The sequence below is a fragment of the Zasmidium cellare genome, assembly GCF_010093935.1.
Source record: "Zasmidium cellare ATCC 36951 unplaced genomic scaffold M409scaffold_4, whole genome shotgun sequence".
NCBI lineage: Eukaryota > Fungi > Ascomycota > Dothideomycetes > Mycosphaerellales > Mycosphaerellaceae > Zasmidium > Zasmidium cellare.
In genome coordinates, this window is record NW_022986948.1 from 93,053 (window position 1) to 111,902 (window position 18,850).

At 52.7% G+C, this 18,850-nt stretch overlaps 7 protein-coding genes across 7 annotated transcripts; 5 read left to right on the plus strand and 2 right to left on the minus strand.

The window, feature by feature from the left end:
* Positions 1-1,246: 1,246 nt before the first annotated feature.
* Positions 1,247-3,645, plus strand: M409DRAFT_50300 (uncharacterized protein; the record flags this gene model as incomplete). Its single annotated transcript, XM_033811502.1, has 5 exons — positions 1,247-1,284; positions 1,375-1,924; positions 1,974-2,126; positions 2,158-2,936; positions 3,192-3,645. 5 exons carry the CDS (start codon positions 1,247-1,249, stop codon positions 3,643-3,645), a joined length of 1,974 nt encoding a protein of 657 aa, XP_033672517.1.
* A 527-nt stretch (positions 3,646-4,172) lies between these two features.
* M409DRAFT_17865 (uncharacterized protein) lies at positions 4,173-4,910 on the plus strand (the record flags this gene model as incomplete). The annotated part of the gene is made up of 2 exons (XM_033804253.1): positions 4,173-4,819; positions 4,871-4,910. The coding sequence occupies 2 exons, from the start codon at positions 4,173-4,175 to the stop codon at positions 4,908-4,910; spliced, it is 687 nt and encodes a 228-aa protein (XP_033672518.1).
* A 4,409-nt stretch (positions 4,911-9,319) lies between these two features.
* On the plus strand, positions 9,320-9,934 carry M409DRAFT_17866 (uncharacterized protein; the record flags this gene model as incomplete). The annotated part of the gene is made up of 1 exon (XM_033804254.1): positions 9,320-9,934. One exon carries the CDS (start codon positions 9,320-9,322, stop codon positions 9,932-9,934), a length of 615 nt encoding a protein of 204 aa, XP_033672519.1.
* Positions 9,935-10,543: 609 nt separating this feature from the next.
* M409DRAFT_50303 (uncharacterized protein) lies at positions 10,544-12,029 on the plus strand (the record flags this gene model as incomplete). The annotated part of the gene is made up of 3 exons (XM_033811503.1): positions 10,544-10,594; positions 10,650-11,002; positions 11,192-12,029. 3 exons carry the CDS (start codon positions 10,544-10,546, stop codon positions 12,027-12,029), a joined length of 1,242 nt encoding a protein of 413 aa, XP_033672520.1.
* A 441-nt stretch (positions 12,030-12,470) lies between these two features.
* Positions 12,471-13,439, plus strand: M409DRAFT_17868 (uncharacterized protein; the record flags this gene model as incomplete). Its single annotated transcript, XM_033804255.1, has 4 exons — positions 12,471-12,525; positions 12,589-12,996; positions 13,059-13,194; positions 13,253-13,439. 4 exons carry the CDS (start codon positions 12,471-12,473, stop codon positions 13,437-13,439), a joined length of 786 nt encoding a protein of 261 aa, XP_033672521.1.
* Positions 13,440-13,469: 30 nt separating this feature from the next.
* On the minus strand, positions 13,470-14,843 carry M409DRAFT_17869 (uncharacterized protein; the record flags this gene model as incomplete). Its single annotated transcript, XM_033804256.1, has 1 exon — positions 13,470-14,843. One exon carries the CDS (start codon positions 14,841-14,843, stop codon positions 13,470-13,472), a length of 1,374 nt encoding a protein of 457 aa, XP_033672522.1.
* Positions 14,844-15,515: 672 nt separating this feature from the next.
* Positions 15,516-18,341, minus strand: M409DRAFT_17870 (uncharacterized protein; the record flags this gene model as incomplete). The annotated part of the gene is made up of 3 exons (XM_033804257.1): positions 15,516-16,306; positions 16,363-18,121; positions 18,180-18,341. 3 exons carry the CDS (start codon positions 18,339-18,341, stop codon positions 15,516-15,518), a joined length of 2,712 nt encoding a protein of 903 aa, XP_033672523.1.
* Positions 18,342-18,850: the final 509 nt, after the last annotated feature.

The following is an 18,850-nucleotide window of genomic DNA, read 5'->3' on the forward strand; positions in this document are numbered from 1 at the left end:
GTGGTCCTCTTGGAGTATTGATTCTTGATATGATGCCGAGTTAGAGGGCCCATCCTATGCAGGTCGAAGCAACCCAAGGTTTCGGCGGCTGCGAAGTGTTTCCTCTTCTCATGGCTTCAGTCATCTTTCAAAGGCACATAGGTCTCCAATTCGGTCCAGAAGACGAGAAGACCCTGCCGGCAGCAATTTCTCGTAGCATGCTGCCTCCATGCTGACCGTTCCACGCGTAGCATTCATCTTGCAATGTGCTGATGCCCACCACAACGTCGTTGTCTACCATCAGGCTCATCGAGTAATCTGCCAAGCCGCTGTCAAGACCACAGTGACCAAGCTGACCGATCTGCTGAAAGTTATCTGGCCGTTATCTACGATGGCAAATTCAGGGAGAGGTTGGATACAGGTAGCCTGGGTTATTGGATTACCAATGTTCTGGAGTATGTGCGCGGGCAATGCAACATAAGTGAGTCGATGGTGCCGAGAGTCGCCAAATTGCCTCTTGCAACGGCATGATCACGAACTTTGTGGTAGAAAGCATTGGACTGACAGCTCCATAGTCGAAGACGGCAATTTTGGCAGACACCGAGAGCGTATATGCCCGTCGCTCCTGCCGATCTATACATGACAGCGATGCAGCCACTCAGCCTCCGTAAAGTTCTTCACCGTCGGTCCTGGAGGGCGAAAATTGGCTAGATCTAAACACCGATCGGCTTCGTGCATATTCAGGCTTGTGAGTCAGCTTTCAGCAGAGTACAAATTGCCGCGTGTTGTAACTTGATCCGGAATCGAGAGCGCAGCGGGAGGTCATGTTTTCAGCTGATGACAAAGGGAAAGGTTGTAGCTCCCTTGAGGCGTTCCAAGAATGGCAGCCTGGTCCGGAAAATGAGGCAGCCGTCAACTGCCGTGGCTAGGTGACGGAGGCGGTCGAGAGTTTATGTCTAACACGACGTGTTGGCGACAGAACCGTGGTTGCTGAAAGTCGTCAATCGTAAAGCTGCACCGAGCTATTTCTCGCATTTTGGTCCCGAAAGTGCGCTACGGAGCTCTCCTAAGGATTGGAAAACTCCGCCTGCTCTTCAGCTCCAGTAGTCTGCAGCCTGCGTGTGCGAGCCGATAGATGTGGGCAGCCACTTTATATATGACCATGTCCTTCCAAGACCCCAAGGAATGCGACCTGGATGCCATCTGGCGCAACGCTTACCAGAACAGACACACACCTGCAAGCACAGGTACGGCGCGATGACCAAACATGGAAAATGCGAGACGTGTAGAAGGCGGAAGATCAAGGTATGCATGCCAAGAGTGCTTCACATTGTATTTCGCGGGGCTCAGGCAGATTCAGTGTGACGAGAGACGGCCGGTTTGCTCTGCGTGTAGCATCAAACGCCGGCCATGCCGTTATCCAGTCGTGGATTCAACATTCGTCTCGCAGGACGATATTCAGCCGAAGACAAGCGATATCCTCATAGGTGATATAGACATACCAGTTCGCACCGCCACAAAAGGGGCAAGGCTGAAGTGCAAGCGCCACAAGAGAGCTGCCGTGGGCGAAGGGGAATCCCTGACATTCGATTCGGCAAGGCTGCTTTCACTGCCGCCTCCTCTGCTATGCCCCCAGACCGAGCACGTTGCGAGAGGAGTGTCTGTGTTTGGCTATAAAGCTCTGCAGCTCAACCCTTTTGGCATCTGGGTAAAGTTCGCATGGTCTTCCAATCCTGGCGATAACGCATCCTTGGAACTCGCGTCCCAATACGCCCTCGAAAGCATGCTCACATTCCAAAGTGGACATGATCAGCATAGCCTTAGGCGAGTGAGACAGACCGGGATAATGGCCATCAAGAGCCTGCAATCGGACATAGAGTCTTGTACGAGTGACGAACAGAAGCAGAGACTGCTTGTGGCAGTGATGCTGCATTGGTCTGCAGAAGTAAGTTCGTAGCTCACTCAAGGAGGTCCGATTCTGACAATCGGCGCAGCGCTTTATCGAGCACGGGTCTTGGCGGCATATTCCTCATCTATTAGGAGCTCGTAAGCTGCTCGAAGGAAACTTGGCGACTCAAACCAAGAATCAGGTGGTCCAGAGTATCGTCAGCATGATATGCGTCGATGAGGTGAGAGAAGCTTCTGATGTGTGTTGATCGGCTGCTGATGGACTGGAAGATTATCTCGTCCATCCTCTGGGGCCAGGTCTCTCCCCTCGAAAATGTCGTTAGGCCACACGTCTCTCTCGATGGGCCTCCAGACGTAAGCAAAGCTTTGTGCTTGGTCGAAGAGCTTCTCATCAAACTTCCGCGACTCGTTCTCGGAGTGAGAACATTACGGGAAAATCCAGATGACCTCGAGCTCATGACAGATGTTGTTGAGCTAGCCGAACAGCTGTATACCACAGAGGCGGACTTCTGGATCCAAGACGTTGTTGAAGCTAACAGCTCCGTTATCGATCGCCTGGAGGAACGATATACCTCTCCGTTAGGCATGGCGATGGAATTCGATTCAATAGAAGCCTTCCAACTTGCTACCAGATACTTCTTATACCGACTCCTTATCTGCAGCATAGTTCAGGCGGTGATGACAGCTCACAAAGTCAGCGGAGTCTTCTTTCCTGACCGGGACGTGTCAGATGCCGAGCAAGGGGAGATTTCGGCGGCGACGTCATTAGCTATGTCTATCGATTACGCTATGAGGCCAGGGCCTTCGCAGCCGCTCACTGCTCTGAACATGCTTCTCCCGATACAAGTGTGCGTCGCGTCGTGGTACCGTCTGCAAGGTCGACATTCTGGTTCGAACGACTTATTGTATCGACACGCAGTCCGAATGACCGAATGGAGCAGCGAACAAACGATCCGTATCAAGAAGATATGGCGAGGCAGGTGGCAGTCGTGGGCGAGGACACAGTCTCTTTGCGGCATTTTCGTCGGCGATCCCCTGCCTGAAGGATGGTACAGGTACCAAGACGATTGATGCTTTCATCAATCTCGCCCTTTAAAAAGAGGGACGCCGCTCGCTGCTGCAAATGTCTTTGGCGGCATCTGGTCGCCGAGGCGACTTTCCAGTCTCGATGTAGTCGAGCTAAATTGCATCAAAAGAGTGGTCTCAGTGCAAGAGTTGTGACACTCAAGGTGGAAAGCTCGTGAGCTCGGCATCAGTCTCGATTTTCCCAGGGCTTGTTCGATTTATTCGAACCACAAAAACAGGAAATTGCTGAGTAGCGTTGCTCGACTTCCTCCTGCTCGACCTCTCGCGGGTGACATCAAGTACAGCAGAGCGCAAAGAGTCCTCGAGAGCACAAGCAGTATCTTCCTGCGGCATCTCTTTTCGGTACTCGCAAAGCCATCTATTCGCGCAGGCGGCGACATCGTCAAGAAAGTGACTGGGATGTTCGCCGTCGCCAATGTTCAGTGTGACGGAGGCAAGCTGATATCGAGACTGCTCTGTTGCGACATGATTGGCGAAAATCGTGGTCTCAGGGCTCTCATGGGAATGATAAGCTCCAAAAGACCGGTCTCTGGTACAATTTGCAAGACGTGGGCAGTCGTTGCAAATTGGCCGAGAATAGGAATGACAGATGGATGCTGGGCCTTGCGAGACCCACTGAAGAGATCTCTCAAACTAGAAAGCATACTGCCGTTCGCCATGGCAAGTGTTTGAAAAAGGAGACCGGTGTAAAAGCTGGCGCGTACTCAATATGAGTACGACTGGTGCCTGGAGCAGCCCCCATAGGAGTTGTGACAGCGATGCATTGGCCAGGCTGCGTTGAAATTGGGAGACGAAGTCGAAGTGAAGTCACCCGCCCCACATTATGCCACTATCTAGTTCTAGTGCATTAATTACATAATATCTTAGTAAGACCAACCCCTCCCTTTCCGGTAGCTGGGTTCTATAGCCAAAACAACACCACCACAGGTAGCCCATCTTTGTTGACAGATCTTGCCTTGGATAATTCACCGCTATATAGCTGAAGAGCATTGTACAGTATAGGTATGCGCTTCAATCGGCAGCTTCAGCCGCACTGACGCCACAACCATTTCTGGGAGAGGCGCTCCCTAGTTTCGCCCGGAATGCGCTTGTGGGATCCTTCGCGGCTTGGTTGAACCTCCTTTTCAACCAGATAAATACATCGGCTTCCTTCAAGCAGGATCAACCCCTGTCAAGCTGGCTCTTCATTCATCCACACTATGTCTCTCACCATGCGAACAGTCGGGTTGGCAGCCGCCCTATACGCCTCTTTCTCAAGTGCCCAGCGAGCACTTGTCTCCGACTCTTTCAGCACTTGCGGAGAAGACAGCCAACTCACGGCTACGACCTTTGATGTTGCGATCACGCCAGACAACCGCACGATCGCATATTCCCTTTTTGGTACCAGCACTTATTCGGGCAATGCGACCATCGACTTTGTCATCTCCGTGGACTCGATACGAAGATTCAAGTCTACTATAGACCCGTGCTTGTCGACTCAGTCCGCCGGCTTCTGTCCAGCAAGTGCAGGTCAACTAGCTCTCGTGTCTGACCAGACCGTGCCACAAGACGGTTTCAACGACATCCCAGACGACGTCTACACCGAGTCTGATCCCAAAGCGTATTTCCAATTCATCCTCAACAATCCTGCAACGAATGAGACGGTGGGCTGTCTGCAGGCGACTCTGAGGAACGACGCGGCCGGCAACACTTCCACTTCCACAGGCAATACGACTTCCAGCAATACGACTTCAAGCGACGACAATGGATCAGGCAGCGCAAATGAGACCAGCAGTTCCAATAGTACTGGAGGCAGCGGTGGCGATTCGGGTGCCAGTACCTCCTACATGAGCTGGACGCTCCTACTGTATGTTTGGAGCACTCTTCTTGTAAAGCAAAAGCTGATGTGTTCTGCCAGATCTGCAATATTTGCGATGGCCCTCTTTAACGGCCTGTAGACTGCCCCTGATGTATGAGGATGGACGTCATTTGAGATGGTGCAACAGCTGTCCGTATTATCGACAGGCAAAGTCCATGGTGGACGACGAGTTGCATTAGTATTGCTCCGTAGGGGTATGACCTCTCGGCCACCAGGGGCGTCGGCACCCGTGTGATCACCATGCTAGCTTCTCGGGCAATCGAGGCAGGCCACATGATCCAGCATCATGTGTCCTTCTGTATTGCCCGACAGTGATGGGCGGAAGCGATGAGATCAATGCGTAGAGCGTGGATAAAATGTCTTCGCCTAAGCCTCGTCGATCACAAAAAAGTGTCGCAACTTGTAGTGAGTAGAGACAACATCCAGATGATAGCTCGCCGTAAACATTCTCAAGGGCAAAGAGCGCGCGTACTCAAAGTCACTTTTGGAACAGAAATGTCGAAGAATACTCAAATGTGCTTGCATGTGTTAACGAAGTTCGCGACGCTGATGCTGAAGCTGAATCTCAAGGCTCTAAAGAGAACATATTCACACACAAACCTTCTCACCGTAATCCCTTCCCGGTCTACAGATCCGGCGACATCGCTGGGACAAATTTTCAGGATATTCATGAATGCGATGCATCTTCACCCATTGAACTTGAAGATAGGTATTCCGATGAAGATGAATACGAGCTGGCTGAACATATGATAACCTGAACGCAACGTCAAGCCTGCATTATTCTCACAATGAATTTCTTGTCCAGGAGTCTACCTGCGAGTCGAGACTATCATTTAATTTGCGGTTGAAATCTGTTAGTATGAAGGTTCCACAATCTAGGTCTTGTTATGCAAATCTGGATGCACGAAAATCTTTGCGGACCAACGGCGCACCACCATGAGAAGTGGTAGGATCACCATCAGTCTGCACTCAGGTGGAGCTGAAGCCATTCGGGTTGACTCCGGTGTGAGACGCGCATATGCCGGTGCGCTTAGCTACTACTGTTAGTCGGCAGAGCACTGCTGTTGGGAGGTTTCGACTGCGACAGCAAAAGTATACTCATCAGTCGCTGTGTGTGCAAGCACCCTGTTCACAGCGTAGAGTTGCCTCGACCTGGCGGCAAGACAAGGAACGACAATACGCGATTGCTCGAGGTCAGCAATTGTGCTATAATGTGGGCCTCAAGCTGACGAGGTCGTTGAACAGCGCTCAACAACACCAGAGACTGTCCAGACTCAATGAAAGAGATTGGAAGCAGGCTCACGGGAGTTCAAGCCTAGCCGTCGCTATCCGCGCTCGCGAAGACACAATGTGCTACGCCAACTTGATAACGTGGACGAAATGCGGTCACTTCCGCATCTTGCGCGACATGTGCGAAGAAGCTATTGCAAGAAGCCCTCCGTCGTATTGGCCAACAGCGCACATGCCAATCGCGACAGATGTCCCAATAGAACATGGGGTTTGCCCAGACGTGGAGAAGCACCCACGACAGCCGGGCGAGAGTCGCGTGACAGGGTGGGAGATACGACTCGGTGGTAACACGCGAACGAGCGGGCCCGGTAACGAGTGGTATCGCACATCTGGACAGGGGCAGGGATGACTGGTCTCAGGGGGTTCGTTGCAAACCATGCGCGAATTATGGTGATGTATGTAGGATGTGCCCGAAGCTCTTAGATCTCCAAACGTCCCGGCCACGTCGCAGCTTTGTGGAATTCCTCGCTCATTCTATACGGCTGTAGTTTGCAGCACCGCTGAGCTTCGCTCGATCGTAATACATTCCATGATGGTAGAGTCTCTCGCGCGTCCTGTGATGACATTCTCAGGGCAGACGCATTTCGCTGGCGACGGTGAGCAGCGGAAGTCGTGGTGCGATGGGTGCCATAGGCCAAAGGCGAGAGCCGGTGGGTACTTTCGATGGAATGGTGGATATTGTTTCGTGACTGAGATCGGTTCTCGAGGAATACTCTGCTGTGAATGTTGGATCGTGGCAACGATCGATGCGAGCACTATGTGAGCAGTGGGTCGCCTGTCGAGGCTTTAAAAAGTGGTCGGGTTAAAGCAGACAGGGGTTCGGAGAGAAAGCCCGGTACATACGGCTCTTGAGCAAGCCTCTTGTATAGCGGCGAATGTGGCGCTTGAGTTTAGGTGATTTGAGATTGAGTCCCAGGCAATCCACTAGATCTTTTAGGCGTCGAACTAATGCCAATCGGGTCACTGACTACTCAGGGCTACGAGGGCTGGACCTCCAAATCGCGTACATGAGTGCCATTGTCAACGAGACACCTCGTACCTGATTGCATTTATGAGATTCGGCGGGCATAGAGGCATCCTATGGCATTCGAACCGCAAAAGATGACATTTTTCACGGGTACAAAGCGATAGCGACGCAAGCATACCTTGATCGGCATAAGCGTCAACCGAGATTATGGCAGGATCCTACAGCCAAGCGAGGTAGGTTGATTGCTGGCGTAGCGTACCGGATCGTACGCCACCGTTCTCTTCGACGCAGTGGTAGCCGGGCATAACTTGTTGCCACTGCCTACACTTTGGCGCGTTCATGTCTTAGCCACAGAGTATCCCAGATCCTGTCACCACATTCTGTGCATGCAACATCGCCCAGAAAGGCGATTGTGTTAGCAAAGTGGCCATGCACAGTGTTCAGTGAGCGATTGACGCGTTGTTTGGCCGAGGCGCTGTAGGTATTGTACGAATTTGCTTCACATGGCGATGATGGAAGGAAACGGTCCCAAAGCCTCGCAGGTATCGCTTCCTGCATTGATCTGCACGCAATCGTCCTCGATTGGCAAGTGGCTAGCTGAGCCTTGTTGTCGGCATTGTGGTTGTATGAGCGGACGCAGGGCATTTGGGTGAGTGAAGGAGTTTTGGGGTACCGCCAACTTCTTCGGCGGTTTTTTTCGATGTTTTGTCGATTCTGAAGCAGATGTGAGATCATCGATTGATGTGAGTACATCGCGTGTCTGTGGCTAAGGTAGCTGTTGTAACTCGTCGGAAGAGCGATCTGGCGCATGCATTGACCACTCAGAGCTAAGCAGCCTTTATAGGTAGGGCGAGTGGCTCTCATGGCACAGCTTGCACGTGCAGGTGTCTTCCAGTCACAGCGCCCTCTGACCTCGCTGAGCGTAAGGAAAAACGTCGTTGACAGCTCAAATGCAGCCGACCCAGTCTCACGCCACACGGTGTCAGGCATGTGTATTCTTCACACGCATTCTGTCAGTTCAGCCTTCTCATCATCGATCATCAAAGCTACGAAGATTTGACGTCGGCGGTCTTGTGCGCTCGAAGGGTGCCCCTCATCACATAACACCAGAAAGGCGGAAGCATGACATGCAGCGCCACATTCACTACAGAGCTATATTAGCCTCGGAACCATTCGAAAGAGACCCTTCACAACCCTTGCGGGGAAGGCTGAAATAGTTGAAGGAGGATCTGGCAAGCTTGTGTTTTCGAGCGAAGCAAGAACCGCAGAGCAAGAGCTGTCATAGACTCCAGACTCCTATCGCCTAAGTCAATGTCGATCGAACAAAAAGAAAGCTCAGGATGCTGCAAGCCCAGAAGTACAGTAGGTCTTCTGCAGCGATCCGGCAGACGGGTTGGACGTCGTGGGATTCTCGATGTGCTGGTCCAGAAAAAGGTGAGGTGCGGTCGGGAGCTCCACTAAACGCACGCTAGCGATCGGCAAAACGTTTTTACGGTGCCGAAGAGATGGCTGAATTTAAAATTCGCTGAGAGCCCAGCAAAAATAATGATCAGATTGCGGACCAAAAGGTACGAAACATTCGGCACCCGGTATTCCCACGTGGTCACCCACCGTAGTACTAATCAGGCGGTCAATTGCTTGTATATGCCAGAGCGGACGGGATGGCTAATTCTCAATTGCCTGTGGCCGAATGTAGGAGATAAGCGTTCCAAATTTTCTATATAGGTTAATGTTGCTCAACTCGTGGAGACGGAAGACTGACAAAGGCAGACAATCCCGGACAAGGCTCGATACGACTTTGAGCTACGCGAGCTTGTCGAATCTAAAGACTACGATTGAGATGACCTGGTCAGCTGTTGTGGTTCGACACAACATCCCGAAACGCGAAGATTGTGCTGGAGCCGGACGGAGCTATCATGTCACTCGGTGTCCCAATTGTTGATGCCTTGCGCTACCTTGCGGAGTCCCGATCTGGCCAAGTCCATATCCTGGCGGTGAGGGCTCTTCCATGAAAAAATAATGCCACCGCAAGGTTGTATACTTGCAATAACAACCCAAAGCTGGGAAGCGAGCTGAGTCGAGCGAACCTATACGGAACCTTGAAGATGACTCATCGCTAACATCGCTTCAAGGTCCTCAGAAAAGTCTGCAAGATAGTTCATGTTCTCCAATTGTTGATTTATGCTATCGTCACGCCCACTCTGACAGCACCCAAAGCAACAACGCACAACATGTCATCGTCTGCTATCCCGGCCGAGGCCATTCTGAAAGACTACGTATACGACCCCACCGCGTGGCAACGCATTGCACATCGTAGAATCACACAGCCATTGGAGATTGTGGCTCCCAACCCATCGTGGCCTTCGGTCTTCGCTATCTTCAAAGACCGCATTACTGCTGCTCTGGGACCTCTTGCGTTGGAAGTCAACCATTGTGGCTCAACCTCCATACCAGGTCTGCCGGCCAAGGATGTCATTGATATCGATTTGGTCGTACCCGACCCCACGGACGAAGACTCCTACGTCGCGGCCTTGGAGAACGCAGGGTTTCAGTTTCTGATCAGAGAACCGGGTTGGCACGAGCACCGGTTCTTCGCTGGGTTTGAACCGCAATCGGCGAACTTGCATGTGTGGGGTCCGAACTGTCCTGAAGTCCAAAGGCATAGAATTTTCAGGGAGTGGTTGTTGAAGGACGAAAGTGATAGATTGTTGTATTACAACGTCAAGGAGGAGTCCGCCAAGGAGACGAGAGATGCCGGCGGGGTGACCATTGACTATAACCAGAGGAAGCAGGATGTGATTAGAGAGATTTTGAGAAGGGCTTTCAAAGATCAAGGGTACCTGTAGTAAGGTTGGTGGGTATGTGAAGTCTCTCGTGGAAACTGATTTGAAGGCACTAACAAATGCTCAGCTGTCTCGTGTCTGACATTTGGGCGAAGAGGACATGGCTGCAGTTTTCAAGTTGCTTACGACCAAATTGCGGGCTTTCTAGATACTTCACAGGTGGTTCTTTGCGAAACATGCAGTTGCTATTGCGGAGGCAATGCCATATTGGCACCATATGAGATTGCGAAGTCATTTAGCCTTTGCCGCGGCCAAGCGACCGTCTCTTTGACGTGAGTTGCATTGATCATGCGAGACTTACAGGATAAAGGCGCTGGACTATACCCAATGTCTGGTCAGGCCTGAAGTTGAATCTTGTCTGGCGGAATCAACAAAATGGAGATCCAAGGTTCGCGCCCAAAGAAACTCTAGACTCAGATGGGAAGTTTTGAGCGAATGTTTCCAGCTCCTCCTGCATGTGAACGCCGAGGGCTCTTTCCATCTACACTACACCAGCTGAATGACCTCTCCACCGCATATCGACCCAGCTCGAGACGATGCGCTCTATCATACGGCGTGAGGCTTTCCTGATGATGACCACGCCTAGACCGCCGATTTTCCTCGATTCTGATCATGGAAGGTCGCTTTAACAGCGTGTGCCCATATCATATCGGCAAATGCAAGGTATGGAACTCTTTTATACTTGCTTTGGCATAGTGAATTGATCTGATAAATTTAGTGCTCCTTCAAACGCATTGGCAGAGCAAGACATCATGATGGACTCTCCAATGGCCATGACCACGACCGCAGCAAAGCGACAAATAGCCAAGCTATTCTCCATCCCATCAACCCAGAAGGACTGATTCCCTTCAGCCAGCCAAACAATGCGGTCGACACCCGTGTCTCACGCTTGATCAAGTGCATAGAAAGGCTTGGAATGGATTCCACTCCGATCGTGTATCTTCCAAGCCGAATAGGCGAGAGTGAAATGCTAGATAAGGCTGCGGAAGCTTTGATCCACTTATCAATGGGCTCTGGGTGTGGCAGTAACACGATTATTCCAACTACCTCAGCACGAAACAAATACGCCTAGTCAGTTGGCCTTGTTCGGAAAGAACTCAGCGCCTGGAATGGAAGAAGTGGACTAGACACTCTCATCGGCACCGTCAGCCTACTTGGGATCGTAGATGTACTCTCACGGGACGACATGCGTTCGAAAAGCCAAACCGCCCTTGAGTTCTTCACGCACTGGAATGGAATCAGCAACTTGCTGCTTTGTAGCGCCCCGTCAGCCGCCGGAAGTGAGATTGCCCGAGCATCTATGACCCTCGCTGCTTGCTCGACGTTTGCTATTCCTTGCTTCCAAGGGACTCCCTCGCCTTTCGAAGTTGATCACTGGCTTGTGGCCGAACCTGCAGATCTTCATCCTATGACATCCGACCTTCGAGCCTTGAATGTGTGCAGTCATCAATTGTCTGTGAGACTGCCGAGACTCATCGCTCTGATACGCCATCTGCGTGGGAAGTACAGTTCAGATACTCCGCAGCAAGCAATGGCACTATCTAAGTCCATCTATGAATGTCGGGAATCAGCCGCAGAAAGTTGGATCTTGAACCGCACCAAAGTCTTCTCCCCGAACACAGACATGGGAACCGCAACTTACATTCCCACTGCTATGGCCTTTGCCTCCGCCAGAGAGATGACTGCAGTGGTTCTGTACTGGCAGAGCCGCATCGTTGCAACCAGAATATACAACACGCTACAGACATTCCTCAAGACAGGTCTCTGGCAAGACACCGGCACCACCGCCGAAGAGCTACAGCTGGCCAACAATATTCTCATGGCATGGCCATACGCCCACTCGACAGGATCCTGTGCTACGGCCCCGTTCACCATGGGGTTCATCTGCGTGTGGCTCGTCTGCAGAAATATCACCAACTTTCACGGTCTGCAGACTTCTTGCTTTGCGGACTGGATCTTGAGAACTCTGGACGTTTGCCACGGAGGCTGTGCCATCGGATCGACAATCATGGACCTGGACGCTACTTCTGATGTTCTGGTAGGAGGTCCTTTGATCGGTCACCTTGCTGATATCGTCAAGACGCTACGGTCAGTGTAGCAGGCTTGAAAGTCTACACAACCGTGGATTCCGTGGCGCCATTTCGATGAAGCATACTTACGCACGAGACCGATAGTTTGACTCAACTCAAAGCGTCGACAGGGACACGTTCCGACATGGAAGTTGCAAGGTGTCAGGGACTCAGGGCCTAACGTACCCTTGTCCCTGGGCAGACTACCTACCGCATTAGGCTCTCAAGTGTCTTAACCTAACGCATTCATCCTGACCACCGGAAATTCCGGCATGCCAACCCCAGTGCGTCAAAGAAACCGCCCAGGAAACAAAGTTACACGTGTAGGTCTGGTGTACGAGAATGCGAAATATGACGGACCCCTAGGAAGCACATTGCCGGCGAGCTCCACGACGATAGATATATACTGAAGACGTTCTGTTGCTTTCCGGACTGGACGTCACTGTCAACCCTGATCAAAACAACACGCCATGGATCCAACACCACTGAAAGGCAAAAACACCATCGTCACGGGCGGTTCGCGAGGTACCCTCTTCTCAACACCAAAAGCTCCCCCCAAACCCAACTAATAAACCAACCCCCCAAAAGGCATCGGCCAAGCCATCGCCCTCGAACTCGCCAAACGCGGGGCAAACATCCTAATAACCTACAACGCCTCCGCCACCGGCGCCAACAAAACCCTCTCCCTCATCGCCTCCCAAACCCCGTCCGCCAAAGCGCACGCCATCCAAGCAAACTGCCGCACGGCACAACCCACCGCCGAGAAAATCCTCCGTGAAGCCCAGAACTTCTTCCCCGACGGCGGCGGGATCGATATCATCGTGAACAACGCGGCGGACGGCGAGATGACCCCCCTCGACGCGCTCGATACAGAGGCGTTCGACAGGATCATGCACACAAACGTGTTGTTGCCCTTGTTGCTGTATAAAGTCTGTCGGCCGCATTTGAGGAGGGGCGTGAGGATTGTGAATGTTAGTAGTATTGCCGCGAGGACAGGTGAGTTTGATGTTGGATCGTTCCTAGCCTACAAGAGGTGTGCTGATCAGTGTGTATGACAGCTGTACCGTTCAATTACGCCTATGGGGCCTCCAAAGCGGCCCTGGAGTCGATTACGAGGTCCATGGCCATGGAGTTGGGGAGGAGTCTGGAGGGGACTGCGAATGCGGTTAATCCTGGGCCAGTTTCGACGGATATGTGCGTCTCTTCACTACGACTTTTTCTTATGCCTTTCTGCTTACATCTACTGTCACAGGTGGAACACCGCCAAAGGCCTCGACATCCCCGCCGCGGAGAAGCAAATCGCAGCCATGACGCTCGCAGGAGACCGAATCGGATATGTGGACGATATTTTCCCTATCGTGGCGTTCCTGTGTGATCCTTCTGCGAAGTGGGTGACGGGGAATGTCACCTGTGCGAACGGAGGGTTGTGTATGCTGTAGAACCAGAAAGCCTCCACAACCTCTTCTCATCTACTTCCTCCCCTCGACAACCGCCATCAACTCCCCCAAAGCCTCCCAGTCCTCGCTCCAGCAATCTGGAAACTTTGCCCCGTCGACAAACTCCTTCTTCTGCTCCTCCGCCATTTCGTCCATCTCGTCCTCCCAACCATGATCGAAAGCCGCCATTCTCTCCGCCCCCGGGTACGTATCCCAGTCCTTCTCGTACTTCTGCGGATAGCTAATGTCGACGACTTGACTGGGCCCAATGCCCGCGTCGAAGAGGCAGTAGCGGCTGACTTGCAAATTGTTCTCGAGGGCGAAGGTATCGCGGAAGGAGTCAACGTCTTGGCTGTCGGGTCGCTCGACCCAGTGGGAGGCCGTCGTGCGGATGGCGAAGTGGCGGAGGTGAGGTAGGCCGTATTTGAACCGCCGGAACAGGGTGTGCCAGCGGACGGGGTTGGTCCAGCAGACTTGGTCGTCGTCGGTGGAGATGCTGTTCGCGCGGCGGGAGTAGGCATTGTCCATTTTCTGGAATTCCCGGCCGGCGATCAGGATGGGGCAGTCGTCTATGATGAGACCTTTGAGCGTGGCCCCGTGTGAGAGGATCCAGTCGACTTGCCAGTCGTGCACGAAGGCCAGCTTGCCTATGGCGAGGGTCTCCAGTTTGGGGAAGTGCATGTCGGGATCTTGGAGGTCGAAGTGAGGATAATGGCCCCAGTAGACCTCGTTCGAGTACAACTTCAGCTCTTTCAACTGCTCCCTCACCGGCACGAGGATCTTTCTCTTCAGCTCCGTACGGTAGAATTCGTGCAACTCCTTATACTCCATATTACTCTCCGGCGCCGCCTCATCGCCCTCGTTCGTGATCCAAAGACCCAAAGAATCGAGCTTGCCTAACAATTTCTTCCACCCTCCAGACTCCGCAATCACATCCGGCAGGAGATCCTGCAAGTTCCGAATCGACAGACTGTGCAGCTTCTCTGGGTACTCCGTGTCCTCCGTCAAAGCCCTCAGCACCCTCGATCGAACCGTGATATCCTCGGGGGCCTCATTGATCCAATCGCCACCCGCGATACAGCGCTCGGCGAAGTTGATTGAGATGTGCTTGAGTTTCTCGAACTTGCTGAGGTTGGAAAGAGCTTCGTAGAAGACGTCGATGTGGCGACGGCCGCCCTTTTGGCCTCGAATCAAACCCGCGTATTCGTCTTCATCTCCGTACGAAGAGCCAGGGCTGAGAGAGGTGTGGAAGGCGATGCTGGTGACTTGACGACTGAGTTCTCGATCTTCCATGAGGTTGAGACATTTCCGGCAGCTTTCTTCTGTCGGCTTCACTTCGACGTGTTTGAAGAGGGCTTTGGTGGCGGAGGAGCTGATTCTCTTGGTGGTGAGGCGGAGAGACTGCATTTTGGGTATTAGCGAAGTCTTCAAGATGGGTCGAAGAAGAGCTGAACAACCTTCAATGTCGCCACATCGCAGAATCTGCAGACACGGTCGTGTAGTTCCTGCGGCACCTCGTCGACGATGGCTCGCGGGGGCGCCGCTGCTGCACTTCGTGTGGTCACCATGTCTGTTGTCAATGTTGTGTTTGAAGTTGCAGAGCCCAAAGCTGGACTGAAGATCTTCGAAGGAACGGTTGACTAGCGCGCTTCAAACCATTGGCTGTTGACGCAGCTGAAGCGAGATCTCCCTCAAAGCTGCATGTGAATCTCTTGGCATTAAAGTCAAACGCATACAATGAAGTGTAGCATGCAAGATGGTTATATATCGTGAAAATGAGCTCCCGGTTGTTACTAGTGGCGAAAGTGGACACGCTGCAGCCTTCGTGCCTGGACCCGTACCAAAGGCCTCGAAAACTCAGATGATCCTGCGGTGCGACGGTCTTCTGTGAAACCACACTCACTCATCAGCCGCATTGGATAACATGTCTTGAACGACGAGACACTCAAATGTAGAAAAGGTTCCCATACGCTATACAATCCATATCTTCAAAAAACATCAAATCCGTCTTACAAGAAGCTCGTAGACTTTATCTTCCGTCATCGTTCGTCTGTTCTTTCCACTCATCCTCGCGTTTCTTTACAACTTCGGCTTCGCGCCCTCGACAAGTTCTGCGCCGGCACCTGAGATGGCAGGCTTGCCGGTCTCCTTGACCTTCACTTGGAAGATGACAAGATTGCCCTCCTTCCACATTTCCGTCACGAGCGTTTGTCCGGGCAGTACAGTTCCCGCGAAGCGCACCTTGATGTTCCTGAATTGGCCGTACGTCTTCAGGATGGCCTTACCGGCAACACCGAACGAGCAGAGACCGTGGAGAATGGGCACGTCGAAACCACCGACCTTGGCGAAGTCGGGGTCGATGTGGAGAGGATTCCTGTCGCCAGACAATCTGTAGATGGCAGCCAAGTCCTCGCTTGTCTTCTCCTCGACAACGACGTCGGGTTGTCTCTTTGGTGGGCTGTGGACCTTGCTTGCTGCACCACGGTCCTTGCCGTTCTTGGAGCCGCCGAAACCACCCGAGCCACGCACGAATGCAGTCGACTCGTTGTAGAAGATCTCCTTGCCAGTGTTCTTGTCCTTGGTGATGCTGCCCTGGACAACGACCGCAGACTTGCCCTTGTCCTGCACTTCGACAAGAGTAGGGTAGGCCACGAGCGTCGCTTCAGTGGGAATCGGGAATGATCGGATCTCGAGGAATTGCTCGCCGTGGAGGACCATGTTTGGAGAGAAGTTGGGTACGATGTCGGACAGCTGGTATGGAGTCTCGGCGTTGAAAGGTGGGATGACACCGAAGGTTGGGACAGCCTGGAAGTCGTCGTGGCCTTCGAAGACGAGAGGTAGATCGCTTCGCTTGGCACCAATACCCAGGTCTATAAAGAATCATCGTTAGTACAGTCCAGTGGTCTGAACACTTCTGTGAACTTACTGTAGAGAATGACATCGCGCTCGTCATATGCGAACTCGGTACCGTCAGCCTTTGCCTTCTTGGCCTCCTCGATCTTCGCGACCCAGTCATCACCACCAGAGGAGCTACCACCCTTGTTCTTCCTGTTCTCGAAGTTGCCCATGATCTTCTCGTTGGCTGCCGAGACATCAGATGGGTTGTCGCTACGGCCATCGTCGAAGTTGACGATCTTGTCCCACGCAGCAACGACAGTCTCTGGTTGAAGCTTCTCATCGATCGGGAACTGAGCGCCTCCAGTTCGCTGCCACCTGGTCTCACCAGCCCATCCAGAGCCGCTCTCGAAGACACGGCCAGTCGGCTGGTTTGGCATCTTGTCAGAGACCATGATGAGGACGATTGGTACGACGTAGTCTGGCTTGAAGGCCTGAACCATCTCTTCTGGCATGACTGTACGGGTCATGTTGGTGCCGGCGTTTGGTGCGATGGTGTTAGTATAGATGTTGTATTTCTGGCCTTCACGTGCAAGTGCGCGAGAGAATCCGAGAATACCACACTTGGCGGCAGCGTAGTTGGCTTGACCGAAGTTGCCGTAGATACCTGATGTGCTGGTGGTGTTGACGATGCGGCCATACTTCTGCTTCAACATGTAAGGCCAAGCAGCTTTTGTGGTCTTGTAGGTGCCGCGAAGATGGACATCGAGGACTTGCTGGAACATCTTATCCTCCATGTTGTGGAAAGACTTGTCCCGCAGAATACCAGCATTGTTGATGAGAATGTCGACGCGGCCGTAGTTATCGATCGTGGTCTTGATGATCTTGTCGCCATCTTCGGCGCTGCATCGCACGCCCACAGCCTTGCCTCCCAGCTTCTGGATTTCTTGCACGACTGGCTCTGGATCTGCGAGGTCGTTCACAACGACAGTCGCACCGTACTTGGCCAATGTCAAGCAGTAGCTTCGGCCGAGACCAGCACCACCGCCAGTGACGACCGCAACCTTGCCCTTGAAGTCGAGCTCCTGGGCTCTAGGGTTTGGTGGAAGCTTCTGTGCGTCCTCGAGGAGGGTCATGAAGTCGTTTGGTCCAGTTGGGTGCTGTGGGTTCGTCCAGTCCTCGATATCGCTCCATTTCTGGAGAAGGGCGCCGGGAGTGAAGGTGTCATCAGCCTTGAGGAGAGCACCACGCGAGCGCTCCCACCTGTACTTGGCCATGTGTCCACCACCAAGCTCGAAGATACCGCCAGTCTCGCTGGTGTTGGACTTGTGCGTGAGCACGGCAACGAGTGGTACAATCCACTCCGGCTTGAGGTTGTTCAAAACCTCCTCTGGCATGACAGTCGCAGTCATACGCGAGGCTGCAATAGGCGCAATGGTGTTGCACAGGATGTTGTACTTGACACCCTCCTTCGCCAGAGCTTCGGTAAAGCCAACTTGCGAGAGCTTAGCCGCCGAGTAATTGCATTGTCCGAAGCTTCCAAAGAGACCAGCTGCAGACGCTGTGCTGATCAGACGTCCGTACTTTTGTTTGCGGAAATGTGGCCATGCAGCTCTTGCGCACTTGTACGCTCCAATAACGTGTACCTTCATGATCAGGTCCCAGTCCTCATCCTTCATGTTCTTGAAGCTGATATCTCGCAGGATGCCCGCATTGTTGATGAGCACGTCGATGCGGCCATAGTTGTCGATGGCCGTCTGAATGATCCTCTCGCCGTACTCGACCGAATCGTAGTTTGCGACTGCCTTTCCGCCGGCCGAAACGATCTCGTCCACCACCTTTTGCGCGGCCTGTACTCGGGCGTCAGCAAACAAAGGTACTTCGGTGGGTTGTGGGTAGTACACTTACAGTCTGGCTGCCACCCTCGCCCTTGAAGCTCCCTCCCAAGTCGTTGACAACGACATTAGCACCTCTGCTGCCGAAGAAGAGGGAGTATGCTCGTCCCAGACCACCTCCGGCGCCGGTCACCACGACGGTCTGGCCGTCCCATCTTAGTTGTTCTCCGCCCATTTTGAGGATATGTGATATAGGGAAGGTTGAGGTGTTGGAGAAGAGTGCGGAGAGTCTGGGGGAAGAAGAAAGGTGTACTGTGTGTTCGCTAAGGCCAGCCCTTCACCTGAACGACGATACCCTTGGTCGTCGTCGGCAGAAATCACATGCCGAGGTCAAACAATGCGATCATATCCACAACACAATGTGGCTTTGCAGCGATGTGTAGAAGCGATAACGATAAGCAGTCGAATGCGAGATCCTGTGCAGTCTCTTAACCGCGTCAAGCGATCAGCTAGCCGAATATCATTATGTATTTGTATCCCCTTCTGTATCTCCCAGATCGCTGTTCGTGGCTATCTTCGTCCATTTGTGTCTCTCGAATGTTGATGTTCTGCCGAGAAGCTCAGCATTTGCAGCATGTCATGGCGTATTCCCGCGTTGTGCCCTGATCGAGACATGGCTATCGCCTCGGATATGTTTACTCATGTCCACGCTCTTCATACCACGTCAAGAGCAGCAGAATGTAT